This window comes from Urocampus carinirostris, chromosome 9, assembly GCF_059441175.1.
Source record: "Urocampus carinirostris isolate Australia breed hairy pipefish chromosome 9, RoL_Ucar_1.0, whole genome shotgun sequence".
NCBI lineage: Eukaryota > Metazoa > Chordata > Actinopteri > Syngnathiformes > Syngnathidae > Urocampus > Urocampus carinirostris.
Genome location: NC_142357.1, coordinates 352,042 through 374,470, shown reverse-complemented (window position 1 = coordinate 374,470; position 22,429 = coordinate 352,042). Strand labels below are relative to the sequence as shown.

Genomic DNA, 22,429 nt, shown 5'->3' with positions numbered 1-22,429 from the left:
TTTGTTCAAACCAAAAAATATGTACACTGCTGATGAAGTAGGGCTAGGACCTTGGCTTGGACTTTTGGCTGAGAGTAAGAGACCGACAACGGATAATGGATAACGAAGATAGAACAATAACCTTTGAAAATGCCCTCTCAAATCGTCTTGAATATCTTTCTTATCATCATTAAATTCCATAAATTAGTTGCTTCACTGAATAAGCCGCAGGGCTGAACATTTGGGAAAATAGTAGCGGCTTATAGTCCGGAATATACGGTATATAAAATATAAAAATTCATTAACTCTGGGGAATGGCGGATTTAAAACGGGGGTCTTCAGCCTGCTCCTCTTTCAATCTAGTGGCCCAGGAACTACTCAAGGTTTTTGACACTGGTTCCTCATCGGTTGACGCATCAAGGTCCTTTATGAGCGTCCAGTAGGGAAAGCGCACAATCGCAGATTATTCGATTGACTTTCGGGCCTAAGCCAGCCTTAGTCACTGGAACACTGAGGCATTGGTGGACGCCTACCTCCACAGCCTGGCCGAATACATTAAGGACGAACTATTGTCCCACGCTCCACCTGCCAATCTCGACGAGGTCATCGGAACGGCTCGCACTGAACGTAGCGTCCAGGCGCGGAGGGTGGGCATCCCCTCGGCGTCCCAGCCAATGGTCGCGGTCCACCATGAGGTCATGGAGGTGGATCGTGCGCCATTGTCAGTGGGTGAGCGTCAGCGGAAATTTTCTGAGAGCCTCTGTCTTATGGCGGCGGACAAGGACACCGGGTCTTATCGTGTCCGTTAAAAGGAAGAGCTCATCGGACCTTGGAGGAGTGCGATTGAGCTCAGCCTTCATCCAGACCTCCAGAACCAAGAGACCCGTCTTCAAAGCTCACCTCCTGATTCCAGGCTCCATGCAAGCTCTGCCAGCACTTGTTGACTCTGGCGCTGAGGCCAATATTCTGGACACTGCCTTAGCACGAAGGTTGGGGTTAAAACTCATTCCCCTTCCAACCCCGGTTGGTTTCTCTGCTGGGGCCGCCCGAGGGGCGCCTGTTCATCAGCTCAGTCTCCTCCGGGTCCAGCTCCTGCCACACCCCAGGATGTTGATGCATTGGTCTGTTCTGTGGAATATTGATTTTTTGGGGGGGGACTTCTTGAGCCCCCCTCAAGGGACGGCTCCAGAAGTCTTTCATGATTACTCATTGCACTCACCTATGCCCGCTCGTTTGGCGCCAGCTGCTGCTGGTTACCTGATTGGTTCCCCCTCCTATTTAAGCTCAGTGCTCTTACTCGCCCTTTGTCAGTCCATCAACGAACCTCTGCTTACGCAAGGAAAGCACTTTGACTCTGGCTCCCGTCTGTCCCGTTTTTTTCATCCGTATACTACTCGCCTTTTCCTGATTCCCCGTTTGTCTCCGGTTACGACCCGTTTTTGACCACCGACCACGTTCTGATCTCCCATCCAGGCGAACGACCCGTTTTCGACCACCGACCACGCTCTGATCCCCCGCTCCGGCTTTCGACACATTTTTCCCATTTGACCACGCTACGATCTCCCGCTCCGGGAGATCCACCTCCGCATTCCGAACACGCTCCGATCCCGTTAGCACCGGATCGCTGGCGTTGGTTTTTCCTCTATATCTCATTTCGTGAGTAACTTACTCATAAGTGTAACATTTACACTTGTGAGTAAAATGTGACACATCTGGGTCCTCTTCCGGTTCTGGACCTGACTATATATATATATATATATATATATATATATATATATAATATATACACGTCGGTGTGTGAGTGTGTGTGTGTGTGTATGTATAGGCCACCTTCGCGGGGGCACCCTAAACTGGTTTCCAGCATGTCGCAGGGCACACATAGTCAGACAACTCACTCGCTCATTCACACCTAGGGACAATTTGGACCGGGGAATTAACCTGACATGCATGTTTTTTGGAATGCTGGAGGACACTGGAGTACCCGAAGAAAACACACGCAAGAACCGGGAGAACATGCAAATTCTGCACGAGAAGGCTTGTGACTGGATTTGACCCCACGACCTCACAACTGTGCCGTGGACTTGTTAACCACTCACCGGAATATATATCTACGTATATATTGTGTGGGTTTCCTCCCACATTCCAAACACATGCATTTTAGGCTAATTGACCTGTCCAAATTGCCCCTAGCTGTTAATGAGCGAGTGAGTTATTTTTCTGTGTGCCCTGCGAATGCCTGGCAACCGGTTCGGTGTGTACCCTGCCCACTGCCTGAAGACAGGTGAGATGGGCTCCAGCACCCCTGGATGGATTTTAGTTGTATTTTGTAGTATTTATGGGGTAATAATTCTGTTGTAGTATTTTAGTTGTTTTTCTATTAGAATTGTTTTCTTTTTAGATTGAAAGTACTTAGTGTATTCCTGTAGTCATATTTTTGTTGCAGACACACAAAGGGATAATGGGGACAAACTTAAAAAGAGCATTTTTTATTAGTAGCACTTTATTTATTATTGTTGTGATATTTTGACCAGTTTTGTTTGGAGGGCTGGATTTACAAGCCTAATGGCCCGCGTATGGCCCGTGGGCTGTTGGTCACCCAAGTTTGGCCTAAAGTTGAGGCTCCACGAAAGCCAATGTACTGCGCATGCGTGAGTTATTGGCGCATCTTGCGGACGTCATTTACCTATTCCGTTTTACAGTTACGTGACGACTAAACAAAGCATGGCGGTTGCCGTTTTTGGGCTTTTGATTTATATTTGCTTTATGTATACGTTGCCCTTGTTTTCGGTAGCCACGACGAAAGAAAATATTCGTGATTACAACGGGAATATAACAGTCCTTCCTCCGAGTAACATTGTTAAGGAAGTTCCAAGAGAACAACTGTTACCGATTGAGCCATCGTCTGTCCCTGATCATTTACGGATCCCTGAGACTGGCGGTGGGTAACTGTAAAATAACAAGATCTGGGGGGTATTGCACAAAAACAAGATAAAGGATTAAGCTGGAAAAGGTGTCTTTATTTGGTAGAATTTGCCTCAAGTCAGTTCCACGAAAGCAGGTTAAATTTTGCTTGTTTTGGTTACTATGGTGATTTTTTTTTTAGTGGAGTCAATAGCTAGCCTGCTTCAGACCAGGCTAACAACCTGGTTTAGATGATCCCCTGAGGTACTTCTGTCAATCGAGTGATATTTTATTTTATTTTTTTCCATTTTCATGGTTTTTCTTGACCTATTGCATCATCTCTGTTGTCTGCGGCTGCATCGGCTCGCTACAACGGGTCAGGTGCAATCGACATTTCGTTCTGTGTACATTGTTACACAGAATGACAATACAAGGAAATTATTATTATTATTATTATTATTATTGTTGTTACCCTGCATTAAAATTGTTCAGATGGGCCACATAGGGCAGCACGGCGGTTAAGTGGTTAGCGCGTCTGCGGCTCAGTCCTGAGGTAATGAGATCAAACATTCCTGTAGGGTTGGGTAGGGTTACTTTAGCTTGATTACTTTCAATTACTTTTGGATTACTCCTATACCAAATATGCTAATAAAAGACAAAAGAAACTAAATATGAATAAAATGATGACTCACAACACATGGTAAGCTTTCTCTCCTGGCTTTGATCTCCGGCAAAACTAACAAAATGCGACAGAAACAAAATGAAAATTATTCCAAACAGCTTGCCAACATCATTTTTGCCGTTCCATGTATTCCAAGCCTGCACAAAATTCTGTAATTTTATTCATATTTAGTTTCTTTTGTGTTTTATTAGCATATTTGGTATTGGAGTAATCCAAAAGTAATTGAAAGTAATCCAGTTAAAGTAACCCTACCCAACCCTGCCTGTGTGGAGTTTGCATGTTCTCCCGTGGTTGCGTGGGTTTCCTTCGGGCACTCCGGTTTCCTCCCACATTCCAAAAACATGCTTGTGAAGTTAATTGGCTGGTCCAAATTGTCCCTAGGAGTGAATAAGCGAGTGAGTTGTCTGTGAGTTGTCTGTCTCAGTGTGCCCTGCGACTGGCTGGCAACCAGTTCAGAGTGTCCTCTGCCCACTGCCTAGAGATAGCTGGGATGGGCTCCAGAACCCCTGCGACCCTACTGAGGTTAAGCGGTGCAGATATTGGATGGATGGATATGGGCCATATAAAAAAGTATTTGACAAGGGTAATATCGTATATTTATGTCCCTCTCTGGGCTTGGTGGACCACCACTGTGCTAAATTTTTTTTCTTTTATGGTTACGAATTATACATTTCATGTTAGACCCCTAGTACTGTATAACCACCCCATTTGTTCACTGTCATCTGAACTTTAATCATTTACAAGTTTTTTAAATATTCTTATGTTTAATCATGACATGCAACAAAGTCCGCTTAAGACCAGACAAGTTATTTCACTCATGCTAGGTGTTTCTCCATAAATAGAAAGAGCTGCTGCCAGCCAATTTTTGCCATTTTACTGATTCTTAAATACCTACAGAAAATGTAGTTCTTTGTCCTTTGTGGCCTTGAATAAATATGAACGAAACGCTTGTAAGCCTCTGGAAATATTTCACAAGCTTCTAAAAATATCAGCTAGCCGTTACAATAAAATACAATTGTCATATTTTTAGAAACTGTGACAACAGGTTATCACACACGTATTTAAACCTAGAATTTCACTTGGAGCTTAGATAACTAACATTTCGATAACATTCATAAACGGTAGCTGACAAACAGTTGACATTCATGTATTTGTGTATATTTCCTTGTTTTATTTTACAATTGTTTATGTTTTTGTATTTGCATGATTCTTTTATTTCCACTTAAGCATATCTACCTCCTTTTTCTACGTGCTAGTTGGCGAAGTCTGTCCCTGTGATATGCATGAGGGTCTCTGCAATATCAACTGCTGCTGTGACAGAGATTGTAGACAGGAGATGGGTCTGTTTACTGAATGCTCAATTCTCTCTATAAGGCAAGTATCTGTGTACGTTTATGGATTGTGGCTAAGAACTAACATGAGTTATAGCAACCAAGTTCTGGTTGATGTAACTTCAACTCTTTATCCTTTTGGGTCAGCATTATTTAAATTGCCCGCTGACTCCCTTGCCAGAATTTAATAATTTAATCATTGCAGTAATCACAGAAAAGTCATTGATTGGTATAATCCAAACCATCTATTATCTGCACCGCTTATCTTCAGTAGGGACGCTGGGGTGCTGGAGTCCGTCCCAGTTATCTTCGGGCAGTGAACAGGGGACAGCCTGAACTAGTTGCTAGCCAGTCGTAGGGCATATAATCCAAACATTTTAATGTAATAGTTGTAGGATTTGTTGATTTGATGTCATTTATTTTGTGTTATTATAAACAAAATGAAAAATAAATGTCATATTTGAAGAAATAACGCACTACAAGTCGCTACTTTTTTGCTACATTTAAAAACACTGCCGCTTTAAATTCAGTGTGGCATACTCTTTTTGTTTTTTTTTGTGGTGGCAAGCTGCTCTTTTCTACAATGCATGCACTGTAAATACAAATTCAAGTCTAGTCATGTTTATTTGTATAGCCCTTAATCACAAAGAGTCTCAAAGGACTGCACAGACCACAGATTATTATTACACCATCCCCTGATGTAAAACCTACAAGAGGGCAAAAAAACCTGTCAAAAACCTTAACATGAGGAAAATGAAGAAACTTTGAGATGGGACCACACATGAGGTAATTCCCCTTCCAGGATGACCAGGCTGCAATAGATGTTGCAATAATAAATAATACACATATATTGTCAACATAAAATATAGGTAATTCGTATGCTATAGAATAGAAGTGTGTTTTAAGCCTAGATTTAAACAGAGGTTGCAGATCAAATCTCAGGGGTATGAGCGTTCCACAGCACCGGGGCCCGAATTGAGAACGCTCTCGAACCTGCGGATCTCTTTTTGGCTCTTGGGATTACAAGTAGGACGGAACATAGGGGGAAATTAAATCTGAACGATATCAGGGGGCAAGTCCATGCATGAGTTTGTATAATACCAACTGAAACTTAACATCTTAAGCTAACAGGGAGCCAATGCAGGTTAGCTAAAATCGGGGTAATGTGATCAAATTTTCTTGTCTTAGTTTTAATTTTAGCTATGTTGCGAAGATAGAAAAAAGCTGTTCAAGTAATATTCTTAACGTGTGTTTGAAAGGTCAGATTGGGGTCAGAAATGACACCTACATTTTTGACTGAGTCACTCTGGGTGATATTACATTTGTCAATGTTCAGAGCAGTTTTTGAGAACAAGTCACGGCATTTAGATGTACCAATAACTAACATTTCGTATTTTTCAGAGTTAAGGCGCAAGAATTTGAGTGACATCCACTCTTATCCCAGTGAGGCAGGCCTCCAAAGTTTCACAGTTTAGTGTGGCAGATTCCTCCATCGTAAGATATAGTTGAGTGTCATCTGCGTAGCAATGGAAACTGATATTATACTTGCGAATAATATCACCGAACCAACATTACAGTATTATTATTCATGTTTTACATAACTGGGTTAACGCGGGTTGTTTAACGGGACTTCATTCAATATTTATAATATACTCCCAATATTTTAACTTTTTTACCCACAAATCAAGTCCTCAATTTTTACATCTGATTTGAACAGCAGTGGAAGTTATCAAAAACACAACATTACCTTTCTGTATTATAGGTGTCAATGTTAAGTTCCTTAATTTTCTTCTACTCCTCGGGGAACAATAACAAGTGAATGCAATTTGGTCCATTACACTGCAAGCAACAATGACAACATTAAAAGTAACGTCTTTGTTGTAATTTGGCACTATTCTTCACAGTATGGTTGCCCTGGCACAGTCATCTCGAAATGTAGGGCGCAGCTCTTATTCAGATTTTCTTTCGGCACATTAGCAAACATGATGTCGGAGTTGGACCCAAAAGGTTAGGGTTGGGGCTAGGGTTAGGATCGGGTCATTCTGTCATGATGTTGGGGGTGGACCCAAATGCGGAGAGCAACAAAGAACAATGTAGGCGAAAAAGTTGTCAGGAGTGGAGGAGGACAGCGCCATTGGCGTTCAGCAGCCAAACGATGTTCATAGATGTATACTCAACAGCTTGTGTGTTTTTTTTTGTTTTTTTTTCTCTCAGTGGCAACAACCAGTTGTGCAACCATGCTACTGAGTCATATGCCCTGCAAAATACTGTCGAGGAGTACTCAAAGTTGATTTCACTTTTTCAGCAAGAGACAAATCCGAACATTTTCTGCATTCGGTCTCATCGTAAGTTTTGAATTCTCTTTGCTTTGATCAGAAAGTAGATACAATCATGTAGGTGTTAAAGGTGTATCAATAAATGTTCACTATTTAATTGAATTATTTTTGTCACATGTCCAACTTGATCTAGATTAGTAATCTTTTTTTTGTGTGCTAGGTCTCGATGGATTTTATTTTCCCGCCCCTTCCCTTTCCCATGTTAGAAACTTTGACTCTCTCTGCAAGCAGTATAATACATTTTCCTTTTCTTCACTGGAGAATTATGACATGCCAACAAATGTCCCTGATGCACTCCGCACATTTTATCAAGCAAGTATTACATCTATTTTCCGTTCTTCAGACAAAATGTTTTTACCTTGAATTTTAGGTGTTTGGTTTGTTTTAGTATGGAGATCCAATCATGTCTGCTAAAGGAAATGGAAAAAGAGATGCCTACTACCTACCAGCTTCTGGTTTATCACTTGACTGTGTTGATCAGAATCCTGTAGGTAGGTTCGGACAAACGTTAGTGCAACAGTCCAAGATTGATGGAAGTTAAGAATGCACTTGATTTAACCACTTTCATTACTGTGGCTATTGCCTTGTTTTGTATTAGACACAATGCACACAAATATGTTTTACACAATCAAAGTTCTGGTATGTCCTTTTTTAAAATTATTTTATTTATTTATTTTTATGACAGCGTTCCTGGTAGAAAGGAGAAGTCCATGTACCAGAAGTGTGGCTCTGAAAGAGGACTGTAGTTCTCTACCTGCCATAAACATTGAGAGCTACACAAATATCAAACTTTATTCTGTGAGTAACACCATGTGTTATTTACATTGCTATTGTCATCATTTAAAGCTGCGGTCTCCATCATGATGTCCCCCAATTACAGTTTCGGTGCTCGCGGACCTGTTCTGAATATTGCTCACAATTTTTTAAAAGAAAATTTTGACGACTGGGTCTATCCAACCCTATTTTTATAATTTACTTTGTAATAACATAGTAACAACATAGTCATAAGTTGTTTTTTTAGAAATTCAAATAATTGAATTTCAGTTCATGGACTTCTGAGGATAAGCGGTGCAGATAATGGATGGATGGATGGACTTCATTTACACAAAGAAATTATTCAAGTATTAATAATTATTTTTGAACTATTAATTAATAGTAGAATGAGAATATATTTGCGTTTTAAAAAAACATATTTATTAATCTTTTCTGTTTTTTATTTTATAGGAAATACAACAAACTAAATTCCAATTTATGTACAAAAACTTTCTGTGGGGTCAATGCGGTTTGCCACACGTGATACTGTTGTTTAGTGCAGTTAGCATGCTTCACAAGCAGTCTGCAGTCAGCACACGAGAGCCACGTGTTTTGCTCTTTCGGCATGGGGTTTTGCGCTGCCTTTGGCTGTACCAATTGCAGCACCAAGAATGAATGTTAAGAAAAGGGGATACGTTTTCATTCCTTTCCACTAGAAAAGACAAATGTGTTGAAAGTTTGGCTTGTCCGGTTGAAACGGGATGGATTCGAGCCTATCATATACAGCGTGCTTTGTTCTCGCCACTTCGTAGAGGAGTTTTTTGAATACCAAAATTTTACTAGTAAGCTGGCAAGAGGATTTTATGTGTCACTGTGTGTTTGTTAATTTTTTTTTTAGCAATAATCATAATACTGTACTAATAAAATAATAGAAATAACAAACATGCTTGCAACAGGCCGGTCTTGTACCCCAAGGACATTCACAGCATCCATCTTTAACCTTAAAAACAAGCGCTACCTACCTACCTACTTACCTTCTTTCGCACTTGCCACACATTCAGACAAATCCCTCTAGAACTCTCCTCAGCATGTCTTTCTGAACCAGGTCCTTATGCACTTATAACATCCATACTTCTACACCCCACTTAAACCTCACCCACATCAATCTGGAAGATATCTCTTTCTACTCCACCAGTTTTTTCTTTGCTTTCTCACTCACAAGCACAGCCGCTCCTTCTCTATCATGTCCACCCGTAACTCCAGACTTTCTACCATATACCTCTAAACTGTAATACACCCTTTTCTTTCATCTTTGTTTCACTCAAGGATAACACATCAACGTTCCTTTTAGTCATCATCCTTCCGATCTCTTTCTTCCTCTCAGTCGCTTTACTTCCACCTCCTCTCACATTTAGTGACCCTATAACTAGGGTTTGCACAAAACAAACACAATTCATCCAAACCCACTGATGTCAACCGCCAACTTGGCCCACTGTCTTGGCAACTATGCTGCTTTCACCCGGCCCCAATTTGTCCACTGCAAAACGAGTATTGTACATCTCTCTTCCTTTCATCATCACAAAAATTATAATTGTTGTCACATGTATGAGCAACATTTAATACTTCCGTGTACTTTAACATGTTAAAAAAGTAAAATCGTTCAAAAAAAAGAGAATAATCAGCGATGAAAAAGAACGCTTTGCTAGGCTTGGCGGCTATTTTTAATGCCAGAGTGGTGCCAGTAAACAGCAAGATCATGTGACTTTGAGACTGGAATGCGGCCGCGGTGCATTGACACCATTTATTTTAGTTAACTACCTTTTTAGCTTTGTAACTAGTTATTAACTTACATTTTTAGCTTTTTAACAACCCATCTAGCTAGCTTTTTACATGTTTTTTGCATGCTATATAGCTAAAATTTTACCTTTTGTGGTAGTTATTAAAAAATGGCCTCCTTTCTGGCTAGCTATCTAGCTTTGTTTTTAGCTTTCTATCTGGCTATATTTGTTACCTGTTAACTTTCTATCTAACTACCCAGCTACCTATTTAGCTATTTTGAATGCTATTTAGTTAACACTGTACCTCTTTTGCTGGTTGTAGAGCTACATTTTTGTGTCGTTCCTAGTTAGCTATCTAGCTTTGTTTTTAGCTTTCTACACTGCAATTAAGATGGCTTTTTCTCTATTAACTAGCTATCCAGCTCCCTTTTAGTTTTTTGTCTATTTACCTTTCCAGCTAACTATCAAGCTATCTATTTAGCTATTTAGAAAGCAATCTAGCTAAGTTGCTATTTTAGATATTTATGTGAAACTGGGCTTTGCGCTAGTTAGTGACAAAAAGTAGCTCTTAGCTTGAAAAGGGTTTAAAGTGATTTTGTACCATGACTCTCATATGGCAGTTTCTATTTTTGACTTACTACAGGGCCTGGAAGGTTTTTGACCCAAGTTTTTTTTTTTTTGAGAGTGCCACACTATATGTTTTAAGACAAAAGTCAACAAAACGATTAAACCCGTTCTCTAGAAAAAAGCGAATACTTCAGCGCGTATTATTTTACTGTGTGATGTTTGATGACTTGATAAAACGAAAGAAATTATAATAATGCCAGAGCATGTATCCCATATCAATATAAATAGCCTAAACCACTTAAAATTAGTTTCCCTCCTGCAGTTACTTAAGAGTTTTGAGGCTTATTTTGACAGTCATTTTTGTCATAATGGTTTCAAGGATCGAGCAGTTATTTGGTAAAACTGTCCCAAAATACCGCAAACGAGGAGACCGACATATTTACCTTCAGCGCAGTGGATATGTGCGAGAAAGAGAGTAGCGTGCACTGTTTGCATAGCTCCGCCTATCCCTACCGCTCACCCAATCAAATTCATCTGGGTGTTTACAGTTTGTTCTGAGAGTTTTTTTTATCATTAAGTGTCTCAACAATGAACATAAATTGTTAAATGATCTTCAATATAAAGGATTGCTTAGCGGCATAAAGCAAAAACAAGGTCTGTTGGTGTAACACCTTGACTAGAATGAAGAATAGAATAGAATTTACTTTTATTGTCATTCTTTGTAACAATGCACACAGAACGAAATGTCGATACACCTGACCCGTACAATTAAACTGTAGCGAGACGATGCTACTATTCTGTAAAGTAAAAATGTGCTCTGTATATACTGGACTGACCCGGTAGATCACCTGTGTCAAACATGCGGGCCAGATCAGGCTAGCTAAAGTTTTTGATTCGGTCTGCGAGACAACACCCAGAGAAGCACACGAGAAAAATAAGCTGCAATTTGAAATATGCCCATTAGATATTGACAAAGCCAGGCTCCTCCGTAAAGACCCTGGAGCTGTCTGAACGGTTGAAATGTATTGTTAATCAAAAACTGAATTTGCACTTACAAGGGTACTTAAGTAGAGAAAAATTACTGAACTTTTAGGCTGTCCTCTGTTAAACTGAAAAGTTGTTTTGAGTATCAGTCTGGGCTTTATATTTGAATTAATTTATAGAACAGAAAAATGTTATAATGTAATGTTTTTGTTGTTACAGGGAAATATCGAAGATGCCACTGTAAGTATTCCCTTTTTGCAGCACCATAGAAACATGTGCCTATTTTATGTTGTTGTTGTTTTATTTAAACTATTCCATTTTGGTTAATTGTTTATATAATTTGTTTCTTCAATATTTTGTATGCTCAATACTGCCATCTTGATGATGGTGTCTTTCAAACAAGGATTGCTTAAGGTTTAGAGGAAGGATACATAAAGCTAGCTCAGAGCTGTGGGTTTCCAATGTGACAAACAGAGAGGAGGTCTGTGAACACAAAAATAAAGGTGAAACAGACATCCTTTAAAAAAACCTAAAGGTAACTTTAACGAGACTTATTTGCGCAGCAGTATAACATTTTGCAGGAATATTTTAAAATAGCCTAAAATTTACTAGGAAAGTCAGATTCACATCCATGCAGAGCTAGAACCAGTCGTCTCAGGAGGGAAATGGATATAAAAGAGGAAAAATGTATGGATATACAGTACCTGCAGTATGTGTGTGCTTCTCAGGTTGTTCCTGTCATAATTGCGTCAGTTGTGTTGCAGTCTTTAGTTGGCACCCAAAGTGAGTTGATGCTCGATCAGGAAGAAAACCTAAAGCCATATCTCATTACTCCAAATGTTTGTGCAAATGTTGTGTTAAAGGTTAGTTACACATTCCCTCAAGTTAGGTATAGTGTTGGTTTTTAACCAACTTTTGTTTGTTTCCAGGTTGCTTATTTGGTGAAATACAACATGGCTGGCCAAATACTGAATGCTGAGGTGCATTTATTGCTTGGGAATTTTCATGTAACACCAATTACCCTGGGTCAAGAGTTCTCTATTAATTTTATTATGGTAATAGGCTTAATAAGCATTTCTTTTTAATTTCATGTAATGAACGTGTCTACAAAAGCCTACTGCAGCTGCGTAAAGAAAATACACAAAAGCAGTTTCATATGATAGTTATCCTTTTATCATAAAAATTGTGTTCATTCAGGAAATTCATGTGAAACATGATGACCCACTGAAATGAGTGTGGATGCTTGAGCCAAAATATCACAATTTAGATAAATACACACCCCAAGAACATGCATGGCTGGCACATAGGCAGGTCCAAATTGTCCCTAGATATGGGTTAGCATGTTAAATAATTTGTCTCCTTATGCCCTGTTACTTTGTGCCCACTGCCCGAAGTCAGCTTGGATCGGGCGGAACAACCTTGCAACCCCGCATGCACGCGCACACACACACAAACACAAACGCCTCGATAGCTGAGTCAGCCATGCAATGTGCCTACCTGCCTGTCAGGGTCTTTAGGGATATTAGTAATTAAATAAGTGTAATTGTTGATAACGTGTTTTTTCTCTCAACAAATAAAGACATCAATGCACGCATACGATTGACAAACCACTATTTTAAGAAAACAATTGTCTCCAATGCATAAGGGACTTAATCAACTTTGTCTCTGAATAGAAATTAATAAACTAAATAGCTGACTGACAAACTGACTGGAATTAAACTGAATCACAAAACAACTCAAAACATAAAAATTGTCCGTCTCACTTAGTCTCTCTCTAAACACTAAACTTGCTTGGCATTTACGCTAGATTTAAAACAGTTGTATACCTTGGAGCAAGCAATGGGTCCAGCCTGGTCTCATGACCGATTCCGCAAGCTTGGCCCAAATTGACGCCTCGTTTTCACCGCTCACGTGTCACTATGCCACCCACACACACTTTGTAACAAGGCTTCATTTTCCACGCCCCTTTTTACTTGACAGCTCTTGAAGTAAAAGTTACTTCATTTAAAAAGTAACCAGTTACCCCCCAGATTACTGGCAACAACGAGTAGCGTGTTATTCCGAAATGAACTACCGTATTTTCCGCACTATAAGGCGCACCTAAAAGCCTTTATTTTTTTCAAAAGCTGACCATGCGCCTTATAATACATTGCGCCTTATTTATGGATCAATTTTAAAATTGCAAAGTTTTCCAACTAACTTGCAGCCGCCGACTAGATTTTCCCCCGAACGCCAAGTAGTACGCGGTGTATGCTGGGATTTATTTACCGGCGTTTCATTGGCTAACCAATGTGTCAATCATCATTTGAATCAATCACTATTGGCTAAAGTTATTCAGAGGTCAAGGGGCGGATCCTTTTTATCATTTACAGGCTGGCATTGGCTTGAATGTTAAACAAAGCCTGCAATTGGCCGAAAAAGATGTGTCAATCATCATTTGAATCGATCACTATTGGCTAAAGTTATTCGGAGGTCAAGGGGCGGATCCTTTTTATCATTTACAGGCTGGCATTGGCTTGAACGGCAAACAAAGCCTGCAATTGGCCGAAAAAGATGAATGTGTATAGCACGTGGCTGACGGCATAGAGAAAGCATTTTTTTCTATTCTGTATTAGTAAATATTGTATTCTCCTGGATTTACTACCCTCACGGATATAAGAGGACATTGGCTGCACATTATTATGAACACAACAACTTCGGTGAGCTACTCCGGATTTTATATTGTCCCTGTATCTTGTTTCAGACTGAACTCGATGTTTCTGTGATAAGCGGTGCAGATAATGGATGGAATGGAGTGTCTATTTTTAAATTAAACTCAATTCCAAGTGATTATTGTCATATGCACAGTAAAGTTGCGAGCGAAGAAGAAAATAGATATTAAGGAATGGTTGGCATTTATTGAATCCCAAGACTTTAACCTTCCGAATGATGGAACGATGCATTTGAGTGACATCGTACGAACACCGCATCCGCACGTGTTCTCGACACGTATTTGCGTCTTTGCAAGCTTTGGGAATGTTAAGGGGGTAATAAGTTGGACTGAACTATCTGACTGTTTTGTCCACGTTCCCATTGTAGCGCCTTATAATCCGGTGCGTCTTATGTATGTCAAAAATAGGACCAAAAACTATTTTTTCGGGGTGCGCCCTATAACCCGGTGCGCCTTATAGTGCGGAAAATACGGTAGTTACAAGTTACTGTACTGTATATACTCGTATAGAAACCGCACCCTAAAACTGCAGAGCCACATAATAAAACAAAATGGAGAAAAAATGTACACCAACCTGGGTAAGCAGTGAACCCTTCATGTTTGCCTTGTGCAATCTTGAGAGTTGCATAAGAACGCTTAGCCGAGACACTCCATATCCATTTTGTCTCTGGGCTTCTAACGGATCAAAGATCTCTTTCTTCATTTTAGTGCACTATCCAAGGGGTTTCTAATTCTTCTCCAGGGATTGTGTATTGCAAAAAGAATATTACAGATTAACACCAAAAGTCAGCAGATTTTTATCAGACATTTTGTTCTTATGTTGCCCCATTGATTTCCGATTTCGTTTTTTCTCCCTGTATAAGCTCTGCTTACCATTTGCAACTGGTGACACTATAAAATCTGTGCATACGAGCAGACCAACAACCCCCTATCCCCCCCGATAAACATTCAATTTCAAAGTTGTCAATTCAGCTCGATGCGAGTATATATGGTACAGAAATATAGCTCTATGACGATCCATTTACAACCTCATACTCTGTGATTGAGATGGTGCCACCATTACTGTATTTAAGTGAACTTTGTATGTAGATAAAAAAACGCCCTTAAACTTATGTTGGCAATGGATGGACAGTTGTATGTGACGCGAGTGATTCAGGAGTATTCTGCAGTTAGGACATTGTAATACATGATCTGCATTCAATGAGTAGCGCAATAACGCAGTAAAAGCAACATGTAGAGTTACAAAATGTAACCGTAACCGTACACGTAACCAAGAAAAGTAATTGTGTTCCAGGCATGCATTCCATTGTATTGCATTAGTCCTAACTCTGATCACTACTTCCCACAATGCTCCATTCTTCCTTCAGTACTCCTCTGTGAAGTGTGAAAGCAAGAAGGTAGAGAATGGTTGTTCATTTAACAAAGGTTCTGATTACATTTAAAGAGAGATCACCGTCAGAAACAGACAAAGCTTCCTACTGTTTTGTGTCATTTATTAGGAGAACAAGGATGTTTTGCGCCCTAAAAGTGGGAACCCAGGTTACATCGTTGGACTTCCCATTTTGTCTGCTGGAGAAAGCGCTGAATATCTTTTACAAAGTTAAACATAGATTTATGTATCTACCTTTTGTAATCCTTAACAGTTATCCTCACAGGAATGGTCTTTGACCCTGGGGACTCATTGTCTCTTCTCCAGAGTTCTGCAAACCACAGCTGTGTGAACAGTGTTCATCAGCGATCTCCTGTCTTGTTTGGTGTGGGAACCATGTCAGGTTGCACATTAAGGCAAGATTTTGACTGCAAAAAATCTATAGCACGGGTTGGGGACCTTTTTGACCCAAAGATCCATAATAGCTAGCTTTTTTCTTTTTTTCTTTGAAAGAGCTATACCATATATTTAAAGACAATATTCAACAAAACCACCAAACCTGCTCTCCAGACAAAAGCTAATTATCACATTTTATTTCACTGTTTTATGTTTGATGATTGGATCAAATCTATAAAATAATAATGCCTGAGCATGTGTCCCAAATCAATGTAAATATACTGCTTTGTCTCCCTCCCGCAGATCCTCAAGAGTACTTTGACAGTGATTTCTGTCCTAAATAGTGAAAAAATTCTCAAGGTGCTTTTTTTGAGCTGTTGATTTTTTGCGGTTTGTTCTGTGGCTTTTCATCATAAAGTTTTTCAAAAATGGACAAAGATTATTAAATGAGTTTACATATAAATGATTATTCAGCGATTTACAGGTAAAACGGTCTGTTGGTGTGACACCTTGACCGTAAACTGTAGTCAAAATTGTGTCCTATACTGTATGTATGTATGTGTATATATATATATATATATATATATATATAGTGGACCGAACGCTTTCAACTGTCAGAATTGTCTCAGCTTTCCACAAGTGACAGTCTGCTTCGCATGTAACGATATCATAAATAATTGCACAAGTTCTATTCTATGGCTGAGACATATTTACTCACGAAACGAGCCTTACATGGCTCGTTAGCTATAGGGTTCCGACCCCTGATCTATATATAGCCATACCCCTGTAAAATACATGTGATTGACATGTTTTCTTTTCTTTAGACTAAAGGATGTGGCCAATTGCTCCTTGGTTTCCCAAATTATTCTTGAAAGTCTAAGAGGACAAGCGCACCCTCAATTTGTTGCAGCATTTGGAAATTCTGCATTACACAATTCTCTTGACTGGGTGCCTATCCTGCGCAAATATAATCAATGGGTAAGCTCATTCCAAAAACTGGTCCACTTTATTCTATTTCCACATAACACACAAAAATAATGAGTTGTCAGATAAAGCGCGCGTAAAAATATCTGCTTTAGTTAAAGAACATTCAGTACGCCTTGATCAAGAGTTTGTCAAACAACAAAAATGGTAACGTTGGAATTTTGTGTAACTTGTAGATAAAAACAGAATACATGTGCAGAAGGGTTGGGTGATACTTGGAATTTTTGTATCGATCAGATTCAAGTAAATACAGGTTAGTACTGATCCGATACATTTAGCTTGGAAATGTCATTATTTTGACACCCCCTCTTGAGTAAGTTTATAATTACGACAAACAGCAAAACGATATCAGCCAGTGTTTTTATTTAATTGAAAACTGTAATGCAAACTTGACCAGTGTTACAACTGTGTCAGAACAAAAATCAAGCTAGACAAAACTAAAAAGCAGCGTAATGAAAATACAAATAAAATCACAATGTCAAAAAGACAACCAAACTACGTTCCATTGATCGATATTGTGAAAATAGTCAGTAGTGGGGCAGCACGGCAGGGCAGTGGTTAGCGTGTGACAGAGTTATGAGATCATGAGATCGAACCTTCTTGTGTGGAGTTTGCATGTTCTCCCCGTGCTTGCGTGAGTTTCCTCCGGGCACTCTGGTTTCCTCCCACATTCTAAAACTTCCATGTAAGGTTAATTAGCCGGTCCAAATTGTCCCTAGGTGTGAGTGAGCGAGTGAGTTGTCTGTCTATGTGCCTTGCGACTGGCTGGCAACTTGTTCAGATTGTCCCCTGCCCACCCCGAAAACAGCTTGGATGGGCTCCAGCATCCCCGCGACCCTACTGAATATAAATGGGGCAAATAATGGATGGAGAGATAGATGGATGGAAGTCAGTGGTGCAAATAAAGTCATTTTGCTCTTATTCTCAGGCTTTGGCTCTCTGATTCAAAGCAAAAGCCCCTTTGCCTCTGTTGCTATAGTAACAATAGGGTTTTTTTTCAGGAACACTAACATGTTTGCATTTTTTGTTGCAGCTTGTTTCGCTCTGTAAGGTGAGCTTTCTCGTGTGTTAATGAAAATTTGTGGCGTTGCCACATTCGCGGAGCACTTGAAATGTCAACACCGCGCTGCGGTTCCTATTTGCCGCTCTCATTTTTAGCTTCTGGTAGGCATCAGTGGATCAATCTGCCTGGTAGGCAGGGTAAAAGCAGGCCAGCCAGTGGCCAGGTACGGGGGAGAGGCTTAAACCTGCATCATTCAATCAGTTAGTTAGGCGTAGATTCAGACTAGCAGAGCACTTGTTGAAAAAGAACGGGGGTTGTGCTACGGGTGTAGAGAAGCATTGCTTTGGAGAAATTGCTGGGAGAGCAAAGTATCGATCCAAGAAAAATAGTATTAACCCGATCAAAGTTCTTGCTTGGTATTGATAAATAGCAATATTTGGATAAATCCGGCCAACCCCAGTACAAAGCCATTCAAAACTTTTATGTTGGAGCATGTAAAGAAGGCACATGTTTAAAAAAAGATTGAGGCTAAATAAGAATGTGTGCATTCCGTGATTGGCTATCAGAGCAGGTTTGTTGAAATGCTAATTTTTTTCATAAACAAGAATAGGGCGCGAGTCTCCACTTAGTGAAGAAATCCGTGAGCTGATTCTTCATCAGTGATAATTTCTCAAAGCTTTTTCAAGGTATTTAGGGATTTATAATCTATTGTGCAAAATATCAAAATGTGAATAGAATCAGGAGAAATCACTGCGGTAAGCACCGCAGCCTAAGAACCAACATTAAATGCCTATTAGCTTCAATCACTGACCGGATATCGCATCAAAAACGTAAATCAGTGTCCAAAAAAAATCACTACATGGTTTTAAAAACTTCAGAAAAACTATTGTCAATAACAGTTTGTTTGTCACTACATCTCCAGGTGTGATTTAATTCTAAAATCCAATGTAAAGGACAGCTCTTAACAGAATCCAGAAATGCCACTGGTTATTTGGCTTGGCCTAAGCTCTTGTAGATAGATAGATAGATGGATGGATAGATACTTTATTCATCCCCGTAGGGAAATTCACACTTCCAGCAGCATCCTTGTGTTGAAAATAAAACAATAATAAAGTAAAAGGAATCAGCTCTCCACACACCTGGGCTGCACTTATCTTCAGTGGGGGGATGTCCTCCTCCATGCTGGTGTCCAGAGGGGGAGGGACAGCTGCAGTACTCTGGGGTGAGGACGAGTTGAGGTGGTCAAACCTGTTAAAAAAGTTAACTGGTTGACCCTCCCCACATCTATGTCCACGGCCACAACCCACTTGGTGCTGCAGCCGGTGATGGTCTTCATCCCTTCCCACACCTCCTTAATGCTGTTGTTCTGCAGCTTTTTCTCCAACTTCCTCCTGTACTGCTCCTTCGCTTCCCGGAGCTGGACTCTGAGCTCCCTCTGTACTTGTTTTAGCTCCTGCTGATCACCATCTTTAGAGGCCCTCTTTTTTTGGTTCAGAAGGCACTTGATGTCGCTCGTGATCCAGGGCTTGTAGCGTACAGTTCTTACAGGAACAACATTGTCCATACAAAAGTTAATGTAGTCAGTAGTGCAGTTTGCCACCTCCTCAATGTCCCCACTACTGAACCCTAGCAGGACATCCCAGTCCTTAAGATGTAAGGATGAATGAAAATGTGTTTAGTGATCTGCCAAGTAAGAACCATCTGGATTACTTAAAGTGCCAAGTTCAAAAGCCAGCATCTGAGATGGTAAGGGGGAGTCTTAATGCTCAAGGGCAATTCATCACTATCACATGAAAAACCCTTATCTCCATTTTTTTTCTCTTTGTTTTATGGAGAATAACAGTTGGTCTAGGGTCGCCCGTGGTTAGCGCGTCCGCGGCACTGTTCTGAGGACATGGGTTAAAATCCAGCACCCAGCCTACCTGTGCGGAGTTTGCATGTTCTCCCTGCGGTTGCGTGAGTTTCCACTGGGCACTCCTGTTTCCTCCCACATTTCAACGACATGTATGTCAGGTTATTTGGCTGGACTAAATTGTCCTTAATTGAATAAGCAAGTGAGTTGTTTGTCTCCGTGTGCCCTGCGACTGGCTTGCTACCAGTTTAGACTGTCCCCTGCTCACTGACCAAAGATCGATAGAATGGGCTCCAGCACCCCACGAACCTACTGAGGATAAGTGGTAGAGGTAATGGATGTAGGGAAAAGTTAGTGTACTTGGTGACTTGACATTTGCTGAATGTCCATAAATACAAAGATGATTAATAGGTCTAAAGTTTAGTAGACACTCAAAATAAGGAGAAAAGACTTCAATGGATTTTGAACTTGCAAGAAGAACAGTGGGGGAAGCCAAACCCCAAATAAGAGGTCCAACCTGTTTTGAATCCCACCCCCTGAGCCCTTTCTTTTTATTAAAATTCCCAGGTAACAAAATCAGATCTACCCTAACGGGTGTGTGGTAAAAAACAATACTATTAATGGCCAATAGTGTGATGTAAATAGTTCATAATAGTCAAAAGAACTGACAACAGTGTGCAATATTAGTCAAAATAACAAACTTGCATCCTATGCAACAGAACAAATGTATCAATAAAAACAGCCTTAGGCCCAATTTTATGCAAAATCTGGATTTGTTTATTATAGTTAATAATCATTTGCAAAAAAGATATTTTTGCAGTTTAAAACATTAAACATCTGGGTCTTAGCTATGTGTCCAATTTAACATTGGTTGAAAAGATTTGCAAATCATTGTATTCGGTTTTTATCTACAATTTACGTTTTGTAAAAACTTTGTGGTTTTGTATAAGCACCTCCTAGAGAACACATATTGATGTTCACGTAATTTATTAATATCGACGAACAGCAGCTTATACAACATAGTCTCCAAATGTTATCTACTAAAAGTTACAGATTTGTTAATAACATTAGAACCAAAGGAAATAAACAGATTTACCTAAAATGAATTCAAAAATGGTCTCTGAATATTTTAAGGACATAAAGTAAGCATCTGTGTGTGTGTATGAGTATGATTCTAACAAGGCACTTTTTTTCCAGGAGTCCCGCTTTTGTAGTATCCCGTTATCAATCACTTTTCAGATTGAATGGATCAAATACGGATCTTTAGAGAATCCTCAAGCTCGAATTGTGAGTGTCGAAGAAGTTATCCAGACAAATGACACCAGTTTGGTACGTATTATACTGATGTGGGTTAAAATACACTCAAACATGACTCTCCAAATATTAACAAAAACAGCTAATTTAATGGATACATGCATTCTATATCCACTTCCATGGGATGGTTGGTCGTACTTGACACACATTACTCAAGGTAATTGAAGAACTTAACTGTCAACATTATACAGTGCCTAGCCAAAGTATTATCCCCCAAGATTTTTTTGTCATATAGCCACATTTCATGCTTCAAAGGTAAAGCTAAAAAACTAAAAATATTTTCTGTGAATCAACAACATGCGAGACACACATGAAAGGGAACCAACTTATTTTAAAATTGTATATTATATTGACAACTAGAAAACCAAATAATATTGGTCTACTGTTCTCTCAGCTCAGCCAACTGACGCCTGAAGTTTCCTAACTTTTGAATGATCTAATGTCGACCTAAAAGGTAGAAATGACATAGTGCACCCGTTTGTGTAATTAAGTCTCAGTTTAAATGCACCTGCTCTGTAATGGGCTCGTTTTGTAAAAGGAGACACAGGAGAACATACAGCATTATGAAGACCAAAGAACACAACATGCAGGTCCAGGATATAGTTGTGGAAAAATATAAAGCAGGGATGGGATACAAGGAGATTTTGCTACATGTACACATCTTCCAGAGACTGTGCGAGCAATAACATTAAACCACTGCAAACCTACCAAGACCTGTCTGTCCCTCTAAATATTCTGCCTAAACAGAAAAAAACTAATCAAAGTAGCCACATGATCACATTAAATGACCAATACTTTTGCAAGGCACTGTACTTGGTCCCCAAAAAACAAACAAACAAAAAATTATTCTGTGATGACAGTCTCCCGTATTTTCTTACAGTATTTTGGAAACCCTTGTTGAGATGTTGTATTATTTACTAATCAGATCTAACAAGCAAACCTGGACATGTTTTTTAAAGTTGTTTTGTCTTTCATAGGCTAGTTTTATGAAAAACAGCGATGTGCTCCCAATTTGGAGTTCAGTAAGCTTCAAAGAAATTTCTGCTTCTGCTCTTCCTGGATACAAAGCTACACCGACAATCAATGCCAAGCTGCCTATTGACTTCTTCTTTCCGTTTGTTTGATTAATAAAGTGTAACATAATGTTCGCAATTGCAGTTAAATATGCCTTTTTTTTACACACGAGAAAATAGTTGACTTAAGCAATTAAAAAAAAAACTTGTTAAGGAAAGTAGTAAAATGTATTCATTCATATCAGTGGTCTGCAACATTTTTTTGTTCCACTGAACGGTTGAATGTCTCATATTATTCTTGCGGCCCAGCTTGCAAATAACATTACTTGTAAGAACAATAATGTTTATAGTTTTAATCATAAAAAAACATCAAATCAATCACCAGGCATTGGAAAAGGCACTATTTGATCTCCTTGTCAATTATTTACTCATGATACCACGTTGTCTTGCCTTTTCTATTTATCTTGAAGAAGCGTG

The 22,429-nt window shown here is 39.6% G+C and overlaps 1 protein-coding gene across 5 annotated transcripts; it reads left to right on the top strand.

The window, feature by feature from the left end:
• Window positions 1–2,650: 2,650 nt before the first annotated feature.
• Window positions 2,651–22,091, top strand: tctn1 (tectonic family member 1). 5 transcript variants are annotated; one of them, XM_088344069.1, is made up of 14 exons: window positions 2,651–2,917; window positions 4,819–4,936; window positions 7,108–7,238; window positions 7,390–7,541; window positions 7,618–7,720; window positions 7,915–8,027; window positions 11,531–11,551; window positions 12,040–12,174; window positions 12,241–12,291; window positions 15,521–15,607; window positions 15,676–15,806; window positions 16,611–16,764; window positions 20,823–20,954; window positions 21,917–22,091. In XM_088344069.1, exons 1-14 carry the CDS (start codon window positions 2,701–2,703, stop codon window positions 22,061–22,063), a joined length of 1,692 nt encoding a protein of 563 aa, XP_088200195.1. In that variant the 5' UTR covers window positions 2,651–2,700; the 3' UTR covers window positions 22,064–22,091. The 5 variants fall into 5 exon arrangements, with proteins under 5 accessions (XP_088200195.1, XP_088200194.1, XP_088200198.1 ...); XM_088344068.1 differs by having other exon boundaries at window positions 12,241–12,366; XM_088344072.1 differs by lacking the exon at window positions 12,040–12,174.
• Window positions 22,092–22,429: the final 338 nt, after the last annotated feature.